Source organism: Balaenoptera physalus (genome assembly GCF_965194825.1).
Source record: "Balaenoptera physalus genome assembly, chromosome: 21".
Taxonomy (NCBI): Eukaryota; Metazoa; Chordata; class Mammalia; order Artiodactyla; family Balaenopteridae; genus Balaenoptera; species Balaenoptera physalus.
The window spans coordinates 25,664,330-25,675,589 of NC_138902.1; the positions used below are offsets into that span (position 1 = coordinate 25,664,330).

General features: G+C 35.3%; 1 protein-coding gene across 8 annotated transcripts in view; it reads left to right on the forward strand.

The window, feature by feature from the left end:
- The window catches only part of TUSC3 (tumor suppressor candidate 3), a 188,242-nt gene that overhangs the window by 99,183 nt on the left and 77,799 nt on the right, over positions 1–11,260 (forward strand). For all 8 annotated transcript variants that reach the window (XR_014258269.1, XR_014258270.1, XM_082444531.1 and 5 more), the window contains exon 6: positions 11,111–11,200. Coding sequence is in view for 6 of the 8 variants with exons in the window: in XM_082444531.1 (XP_082300657.1) it covers positions 11,111–11,200 (90 nt within the window). In the remaining 2 variants the exon portion in view is untranslated. The remainder of the gene's footprint in view (positions 1–11,110; positions 11,201–11,260) is intronic.

An 11,260-nucleotide genomic window follows, 5' to 3' on the forward strand; every position in this document is an offset into this window, starting at 1 on the left:
ATTTTCACAATTCCTGAAAGGTTCTTTGGTGTCTATACTTTATGGTGTATCAGTAGAAATGTATTTTTTTGTGACTGCTCTGACTTCAAATAGAGTGGAATAAGTTTTTCTTTCAGATTTTTCTTGAATAAAATTATGTACTATGTAATATCATATAGGTATGATCTCTGTGGCATATTATTTTGTTCTCTTTCCAAGTTAATTGCTGATAATATTTTTTTCCAGTGAAGTAACTGTTTGAATAAACAGTTTTTCCCATCAGGCAATTGAATCATTTGCCCATTTGAAGATAGGTATGTCCGTTTAGACATAGGTAATTTCTGTATATTTTTGTTTGGGTCAGGAGTATGGCAACAATATAATGAAATGAATTAATATCTTCTTAGGGTGTATTTTTGTTAATAAATCTAGCACTTAATTTTCTTTAAGGAGGATAGGTAATGTTCTCAATAAACTCGAACAACATTTTAAAATTACTCATAGATAGATGGACCTGCCTTTCTTCTTTTTGCATTTGAATGTGGTTGTCTGAGTTTTTTGCTTATTATAAAGTCGTCACAAGTAAGCCTCAATGTGAAGATCCAGTACATGGAGTGACCACTAACTTCTATACTCCATTTATCATAAGATTTCTCAATAGCGGGAACATACCTCAATAAAGGCCCTACATGACAAGCCCACAGCTGACATGGTACTTGGTGATGAAAAGCTGAATGCTTTTCCTCTAAGATCAGGAAGAAAGCAAGGATGTCCACTCCACCACTTTTATTTGACATATTCAAAGTCCTAGTTAGAGCAATTAAGCAAGAAAAAGACATCCAAATCAGAAAGGAAGAAGTAAAACCATCACTATTTTCAGATAACATAATACTGTATGTAGAAAACCCTAAAGACTCCACCAAAAAACTACTAGAATTAGTAAATGAATTCAGTAAAGTTGCAGGCTAAAAAAAAAAAATCAATATATAGAACTATGTGGCATTTCCATATACTAATATCAAACTATCAGAAAGAGAAATTAAAAAACCAATTCCATATACAATTCATCAAAAAGAATAAAATACCTAGGAATAAGTTTAACCAAGGAGTTGAGAGACCTGTACACCAAAAACTATTAAGATACTGATGAAAGAAATTGAAGATGATACAAATAAATGGAAAGTTGTGCCATGCTCATGGATTGGAAGAATTAGTATTGTTAACATTAACTACCAAATATTATACTACCCAAAGCAATGTACAAATTCAGTGCTGTCCCTATCAAAAGTCCAATGGCATTTTTCACAGAAATAGAAAGAAGAAATCCTAAAGTTTTATGGATCCATAAAAGACCCTGAATAGCAAAATCAATCTTAAAAACAAAGTTGGAGGCATCATGCTCCCCGATTTCAAAGTTTATTACAAAGCTGTAGTAATCAAAATATAATGGTATTGGAATAAAAATGGACATACAGATCAATGGAACAGAATAGAGAGCCCTGAAATAAACACACACATATGTGGTCAATTAATTTATGACAAAGTAGCCAAGAATATACATTGGGGAAGGACAGTCTCTTCAATAAATGGTATTGGGAAAACTGGACAGCCACATGCAAAGGAGTAAAACTTGACCCCTACCCTTACCCCATACACAGAAAGTAACTCAAAATGGATAAAAGAGTTGAATGTAAGACCTGAAACGATAAAACTCCCGGGAGAAAACTCAGGTGGTAAGCTCTTTGATGTTGTTCTTGGTGATAATTTTTTGTATTTGACAGTTCTTTGACGTTTTTCTTCGTGATAATTTTTTGTATTTGACATCAAAAACCAAGGCAAAACAAGCAAAAATAAACAAGTGGGACTACATCAAACTAAAAAGCTTCTGCATAGCAAAGGTCGACAAAACGAAAAGGCAACCTGAATGGAAGAAACTACTTGCAAATCATGTATTTGATAAGGGGTTAATATCCAGGATATATAAAGAACTCATACAACTCAGTAGTATAAACAACAAACAAGTCAATTAAAAAATAGGCAGAGGATCTGAATAGACATTTTTCTAAAGAGATACAGATGGTGCAGGTACATGTGAAAAGATGCTCAGTATTACTGATCATCAGAGAAATGCAAATAAAAACCATCATGAAATGTCACTTCACACCTGTAAGAATAGCTATTATTAAAATGTCAAGAAATAACAAGTGTTGGAGAAGATGTGGAGAAAAGGGAACCCTCATGCACTATTGGTGAGAATGTAAATTGGTATAGCCACTGTGGAATAGCATATGGAGGTTCCTTAAAAAATTAAAGTAGAACTACTATATGATCTAGCAATTCTTCTAGATATTTATCAGAAGAAAATTAAAAAACTAATATATATGTGCCTCCATGTTCATTGCAGCATTATTTACAATAGCCAAGATATGGAAACAATCTAAGTGTCCATCAATGAATGGATAAAGACTGTGGTAAATACAATGAATATTATTCAACCATTAAAAAATTAAATCTTGCCATTTGTGACAACATAGGTGGACCTTGAAGGCATTATTATATTGGGTTGGCCAGAAAGTTCATTCGGTTAGTGAATACGTTGTTCAATAAAGTTCTTGGTGAAACTGAAAAATGTCCACTTAAAACCGAACGAATTTTTTGGCCAACCCAATACTAAGTGAAGAAAGACTTACATGTGGAATCTAAGACAAAAACAAAAAAAGCAAAAACCCCCAAAAAACCAAAAAACCAGAGATACAGAGAAGAGGGGGTGTGTAGTGCGAGTAGGTGAAATGGGCAAAGGGTGTCAAAAGGTACAAACTTCAGTTATAAAGTAAATGACTACTGGGGATGTAATGTACAACATGGCAACTATAGTCAGTACTGTACTGCATATTTCAAAGTTGTTAAGAGAGTAGATCTTAAATGTTCTCATCACAAGAAAGATAGTCTATAAATATGTATGATGACAGATGTTAAACTAGACTTACTGTGGTCATCATTTCCCCATATATACAAATATCAAACCATTATGCTGTACACCTGAAACTAATATAATGTTGTATGTCAGCTATAGCTCAAATAAAATAAAAGGTGAATTGTGAATCTCAGTGTGTTGTGCATCTCAGTGTGAAATGTAAACATTAACACTTTTAGAAGAAAACATAGGTATTTATCTTTATGATTGCTGGATTGGCAAAGATTTCTTGAAACAGACCATAATGGAAGAAATAATTGGTAAACTGAACTGCTGTAAATTAAGAACTTCTGTTTGCCAAAAGATACCATTAAGAAAATGAAAAGGAAGGCAAGTCACAAGCTTGGTAAAGATTATTTGCCATGTGTATAATTATTTATTTTATATATATAAAGAACTTTTAGAAAACAATAAGCAAAAGTCAGATAATCAAATTTTGAAGAGGAGTAAAGACTTGCTGGGTACTTTACCAAAACGTTCAAATTTCAGCAGACACATGAAAACATAGTCAACTTTGTTAATCATCTGGATATTGTGAAATAAAACTATAGTATAGGGCTTCCCTGGTGGCACAGTGGTTAAGAATCCGCCTGCCAATGCAGGGGACACGGGTTCAAGCCCTGGTCCGGGAAGATCCCACATGCCACGGAGCAACTAAGCCTGTGCGCCACAACTACTAAGCCTGTGCTCTAGAGCCTGCAAGCCGCAACTACTGAAGCCCGCATGCCTAGAGAGACCGTGCTCTGCAACAAGAGGCCACCACAGTGAGAAGCCACGCACAGCAACGAGGAGTAGCCCCCACTCGCCACAACTAGAGAAAGCCCGTGCACAGCAACGAAGATCCAATGCAGCCATAAATAAATAAATAATTTAATTTAAAAAAACCTACATTATGGCCTGCCACACCTCTACCAGAATAGCCAAGATGAACATACACACACATGCAGAGATAATGCCAGTTGTTGGTATGGATGTGAATGGACCAGAACTCTGAAACACTGGTAGTTGGAGTGTAAATTTGGTCGAAAGTTCTGAGAAATGTTTGGTTAGTCCACTAAAGCCTGGTATACACATACTCTATGATTCAGCATTTTCAAGAAAATATCCTTACCCCTTCGGAGGGTTATGCAGGTAATGATTAGGAAGAGGCATCAGTGGACTCCTGTTTTTCTAATAGTATTCCACTTCCTGATCTCAGTGTTGGTTACAAGGGTATGCTCATGTAAAAATTCATTAAACTGTATGTACCCTTATGAATCATGTCCTTTTTTGCATGAATATTTTAGTAAATAGATACAAAAATAAAATTGTAGTTAAATTAATTACAAAAATTTAAATTTCCGAACTAATGAGAGCAGTGAAGTACTGGACGTTTAAATTGTTAAAATCAAAAAAGGAAATATCAATTATACTTACTTAGAAAAAGAGTTTCTATAAATCTGGGCCATTTTGCATTTTAGAAGTTTATGTTTGTTTAGTATTTTGTTATGTTGTGAGAAGTGCCACAGCTCTGTGTGTAATTATAAATAAATACTGTAAATACATCTGTCACTACTTGAAATGACTCGTGTTTAAACACCATGTTTAAGCCGGCTTTTCTTTTATTGAACCATTTCTTGGAATTCTGAATAAATCATGTATTAAGATGAATTTTTTAAAACTTCTGTAACAAACCATAGATAGTATAGCTATTGCTATTTAATTTTAACATCTCATTTTAAAATTTGAGCATTTTCTCTTATGTGTAAGTAAAATGTATAATATTGGAATATATATGTTTCCTATTAATGCATTAAATCACCAAACCTAGTGTGGATCTAATAACTACCATAGTTTTCAAGTAGTATGAATATAAACAATATTTTGAGATAGTTACTGTTATAATATGAAAATGTTATAGTATGAAGATATTTGCATTTCCTTCACTAATGAAAATCACAGGTGCTGCTAAAACTATTGTGGTCTGTCAACTACATTCATAGTTGAAGGAAATGATATATTTAGAAGATAGTGAAAAGTAAGATTTGTTTTTATCCCATTTAAGTACCCAGATCTCCTTCCGCCACTGCATTCTACGCACAGCCCCTTGGAGTCTGTGTACTGCTGTATTACTTGAACCTTTTCTGCTCTTATCTAAGACTGACACCCCCACTTGTGTACTAGATCTTACCGCATCTCATCTATTCGATGGCAGTGTTCCAACAATTCTCCCCTCTTTCTTTATCATCCTGATTTTTTCTTTTATTACTGAATCATTCTCGTTAGCAATGCAAACATCTCCTTATTCATCCTAAAGGGACATGACACCATTTTCCCTTCCAGATATTGTTCTATTTACCTGATGATCCCTCTTAGAGCAAAACTCCTTGAAACAGTTGTCTACACTGTTTCCTTATTTTTTCATAAGGCTTTTGCCTCACTGTTCCATTGAAAATGCTCTAGTCAAGGGCACAAATATTTTCCAGGGAAATAAATTCAATTTTTAGTTCTGGGTCTTCATGTGACTGCTCTCTCTGTATCTACAGAACTGATCTCTTCATCCAGAATCACTTGTCTTCCAGGAGGCCACACTCGTGATTTTCCTTACTTCTCTGACTGCTACTTCTTAATCATCTTTGCTCGTTCATTTTTTATCTTCTGCACTTATTTTGGTGTTAACAGGGGTTCATATCTTGGTCATCTTCTCTATTTATATTTACTTAATTGGTGTCCAGCTTTAAAGGTTAAATACTGTCTAACTATTATTGAGTCCTAAATTTTATTTTGGGGCCAGATCTTCCCTGTAAACTCCAGACTGATAAATCCAACTTGCTCATGTTACACCTCTACCTGGAAGTCTGCTAGGTGTCTCCAAATGAACAGGTACAGGACAGACTCCCCATCTCAGGCCCCAGACCTAATTCTCCCATAGCCTTTGACTTCTCATGTTCAATTCAAAAACCTCATAGTCTTCCTTCACCACTTCTTCCCTGCCATACCCCACCATCTAATCTTTCAGAAAATCCTGTTGACTCTTCCTTCCAAATATGTCCAGATTCCAATGATTTCTCACCATACCTACCACCCTTGTTTGAGCTCTAATTATTTCTTAATCCACTTATTGCAGTAGTCTTTTAACTATATCCTAGCTTCCATCTTTACCCACCATACAGTTAATTTTCAAAATTCCAACCCAGGAGGCTCTGGGATCTGGCCCTGTACTGCTTCACCAACCTTACCCATTTCTCCTCATCAACTGTCCTTCAGTCCTCTTGGCTTCTTTACTCTTTCTAAAATATGCCAGACATTGTCCTTCAGTAGAGCCTGGTTCACTGGCTCTTCCCTCTTTCCCCAAGTATTTACATGGCTTTTAGACATCATCAGATCTCTGCTGAAAATGCCACTGCCTTGGAGAGGCCCCTCCCAACCACTTATTAGTATTGCAACCCCTTCTCTCATGACTTCTTTCCACCTTCACTGCTTTACTTTTCCTCAGTTCATTTATCATTGTCTCTCATATAATTTAATTAATTTTTTACTGTCTGTTTTCTCCCTGTAGAATGTAAGCTCCATGAGGAGAGTTTCCCCCCTTATATTTTTGTTCATTGTTTTATTCTTGGCTTCTGAAACAGTTCTTGAATATATAGGGGTTCTCAGTATATAAATGTTGAATGAATGAATGAGAAATACCTACTTATTTTTTATGATTCAGAGCACATGTCACTTATTTAGGATTTTCACTGAAGGGCAGGGACTATCTTTATCTTATTCATTGCTATATTCCTAGTATCCAGTAAATACTTGGTATGCTCAGTTAATAATTGTCAAATGAGTAAATTAAACTGGAATGGCTTCAGAGAGAACCATACATAGACCCGAAGTGTAGAGAGGTTGGTTAGGTAGGAGTCCTGGGCAGGTATGGCATTAACAAGATGTAAACGTAGGCACTGCTTCCTGGATGGAGGGGGTGGAGCAAGAAGAGTGACCTGAATGAAGCATAGAGAGCCAGGTAAGGAATGTGGGACCAGGTTGTGGAGGGCATTGGAATAATAATAACTTACTAAACCTCCATAGCTTAAAAAGGTTGATGCTAATATAATCCTAATGTTATAGGCCCAGAACAATGAACTTCTCCAAGTGCTCAAGACAGATCTGAAACTCAAGTGTTCTAATTTAAGAGCCTCCGTCCTTAACTACTATGATATACTGCTGGGCAAAGTACTTTAAACGTACCAGTGGTGGATCTTAAGCGTGTTGCAGGTCATTGGATAGATACTACTGTCTTTTAACTTCTTTTTAACTGTTATAGTTTTTAAGTATTTTAGTGTCTCAAATGAATAGTCAAGAAAAAATAAGTCTTTTCAGGTTGTTTTGTATTTGATCATTCCCCAGCATTTGACCATTTTTGACCACCACATTCTTCTTTTTCAAAATTCTATCCTTGCCTTCTGTTACACTATATCTCCTACCTTCATTTTCTTCCTACTTCTGTGTCCCAGATTCCTTTGCAGGCTCCTGTCTATGAGTTTATGAACTTACAAGTATTCATCAGTGTTCTTTTCTAGCCCTCTAGACCTTCTATTTTTCTCACCCTATTTACTCTTCTTGAGCAATTTTATCCATTCCCATGACTTCAGTGAACAACTATGTGCTGACAATTCCCAGATCTGTAGTTTTTCTTCCCTACACCTCTGTCATTAGATATATATGTAAATGTCTCTTAGACGTCTCACTCTCCAAAGATGTTTTGAAATGGATGTTTTGAAAGTACATTAGAGTTAACCCATTTAAAAATGAACTCCCCAAGGCAATCTACAGATTTGATGCAATCCCTATCAAATTACCAAAGGCATTTTTCACAGAACTAGATAAAAAAAATCTTAAAATTTGTATGGAGACACAAAAGACCCCGATAGCCAAAGCAATCTTGAGAAAGAAAAACGGAGCTGGAGGAATCAGGCTTCCTGACTTCAGACTATACTACAAAGCTAGTCATCAAAACAGTATGGTACTGGCACAAAACAGTAATATAGATCAGTGGAACAGGATAGAAAGCCCAGAAATAAACCCATGTACCTATGGTCAGTTAATCTACAACAAGGAGGCAAGACTATACAATGAGAAAAGACAGTCTCTTCAATAAATGGTGCTGGGAAAACCAGACAGCTACATGTAAAAAAATGAAACTAGAACATTCTTTAAACCATACACAAAAAAAAAACTCAAAATGGATTAAAGACCTAAATGTAAGACTGGATACTATAAGAGGAAAACATAGGCAGAACACTCTTCAACATAAATTGCAGCAATATCTTTTCAGATCCACCTCCTAGAGTAATGGAAATAAAAACAAAAATAAAAAATGTGACCTAATTAAACTCAAAAGCTTTTGCACAGCAAAGAAACCACAAAATGAAAAGACAACCCACAGAATGGGAGAAAATATTCACAAACGATGCAACCAAAAAGGGATTAGTCTCCAAAATTTACAAACAGCTAATGTGACTCAATATCCAAAAAGCAAACAACCCAATCAAAAAATGGGCAGAAGACCTAAATAGACATTTCTCCAAAGAAGACATACAGATGGCCAAGAGGCACATGAAAAACTGCTCAACACCACTAATTATTAGAGAAATGCAAATCAAAACTACAGTGAGATATCACCTCACACCGGTCAGAATGGCCATCATCAAAAAGTCTACAAACAATAAATGCTGGAGAGGGTGTGGAGAAAAGGGAACCCTCTTGCACTGCTGGTGGGAATGTAAATTGGTACAGCCACTATGGAGAACAGTATGGGGGTTCCTTAAAAAACTAAAAATAGAGCTACCATGTGATCCAGTAATCCCACTCCTGGACATAAATCTAGAGAAAAACATGGTTCAAAAGGATACATGCACCCAATGTTCATTGCACCACTGTTTACAATAGCCAAGGCGTGGAAACAACTTAAATGTCCATCAACATAGGAATGGATAAAGAAGATATGGTACATATATACAATGGAATATTACTCAGCCATTAAAAAGAATGAAATAATGCCATTTGCAGCAACATGGGTGGACCTGGAGATTATCATACTAAGTAAGTCAGATAAAGACAAATATCATATGATATCACTTATGTGTAGAATCTAAAAAAAATGACACAAATGAACTTATTTTCAAAACAGAAACGGACTCATAGACTTTAAAAAAAAAATTACGGTTACCTGGGTGGAAGAGTGGGGGGGATAGATTGGGAATTTGGGATTGACATGTACACACTGCTATTTTTAAAATAGATAACCAACAAGGACCTACTGTAAAAAATAATAATAATAATTAAAACAGGGAACTCCAAATCTTTGTTACCTTCTTCCCTTTCACCCTTACATGCTTCTGCCTTATTCTGTTATCTCATTGGGTGTCACCACTAACTACACACTGTTGCTCAAATCAGAAACCCAGAGGTTAATTTTGACTATTTTCTATCACATCAATCAGTCGCCAAAGTCTATTGATTCCATCTCTTAAATATTTCTCCTGTTTGTCCAAATCTCTCAATTCTGTCACTACCATGGCATTGGCCACTATAGTCTCAAGCGTTTTTATGCATCAGCCTCCAAACTGATTTCTCTTCCTCAAGTTATACTTTTCTCCAGTCTATTCTCCATACTGTGACTAGTACCATCCTTCTAAAATACAGACTTGATCATGCATTTTCTTCCACCATAGTTGGAAATAGGAATATTAAGTGAAGCAGCAGAAGTCAGAGAAGGAATAGGCAGACAGGTAAAAGTAAAACCAGAAATACATACAGTTTCAGTGCTGATTTAGTGACTATGAGGGTTAGATCCCAAAAAAGATAGAACTCTAGTATTACTGAGTATCTACTAAAAACAAAAATGTCACTTGCTTATACTATAAATGTGTTTATTCACTAGATATATCTTTTCCTGGATTTTAAAATATACTCTGCCTTTCACACTACTATATTATAATCTATCTACATAATAATCAACTTTAATATATTCTCTAAATCACTGACACGATACTCCTATAAATTAGATATACAATTTATTTTTCTCACGTAACAATTTCACATTTTTAAATGACTTTTTAGGTGGTGCATCATTCTCTGTTTCACTTCAGGCCTAAATTCTAATGTACCTTCTAAGTTTAAAGTGCAAATATTTTGTAAAATCTTGACTTTCAGGAAATATCTCAATCTAGGCAAAATATATATACAAGTCAAATCTGACTTTTAAGAGGTTTCAGTTTATTTCAGAGTTATTCTCAAGAAAGTGTGGAAAGGATTCAGATTAATCTCTATAATCCTGTTATATCATTTTTATTTTCTTTTGAAATATTGTGGTTCCCAAGGAGTTATGAAACAGAGTTCAGATTTATTCTCTGGGTTTAAAAATCCTCCATTAATTTGCCTCATCCTCCTTTTCCCCTTTTGTATCCTCTTTTCTCCTTTAAATATTGTGCAAATCTTGTATGTTTAGATCCCCGGTCACACATTGCTCATTCTGACCTTGAATCTGCCTACCAGAGGTGGGCAGTTCAAATAAAGAGTGAGCTGGGCAAGTTCTGAGACAGTAGGAAGTGTTTTAACCTGAAGACATATTTCAGTCTAAAGATGTCCATGTTTGTAAATTTAAGCATGTATGATTTAAACAAAACATGCTTACATATAAGTTATAGTGATCGACTGTGACTTCTGGTTCATACTCTTTCCTCCCCCACCATCTCTTTAATGTCTCGGATCTTTAAGATTAGTTTTCCAAATGCAGCCTTTTTTGCTAGATCCAGCAGGAATATGGCTTCTGTGAATTATTCCTGGCTATATCTAAAACATCATATTTTACCTATACTTTTGACTAGCTCTAGTTAGGACATATCAGATTATCAGTCACCATGCCAGATGCTTTACATATGTTACCCAATTTAATCATTAACGTATGTCATCAGCATACTTGGTATCCCCAGTTTATAGATATCAAATCTGAGAAGCAGAAGAAGAGTAACTTACTGAAGGTCCCATAGTTAGTAAATGAAAATGATCTTAATGGATGAGCTGTTACATGATATTTGAAAGACAGTTTCAGGACCCTTTTTTTTTGTAAAGAATGCAGTAGTCTCTTATTTTTCAGTTTACATGTTGTAATACTGTACCCTGTTTTTTCAGTGTATAGTCTTTGCTATGACTTCTGGCCAGATGTGGAATCATATCCGTGGACCACCATATGCTCATAAAAACCCGCACAATGGACAAGTGGTAAGTGCATGTTCTATGCATCAGTATTATGAACTTTAATCCTGTTTACATAGGAATCCG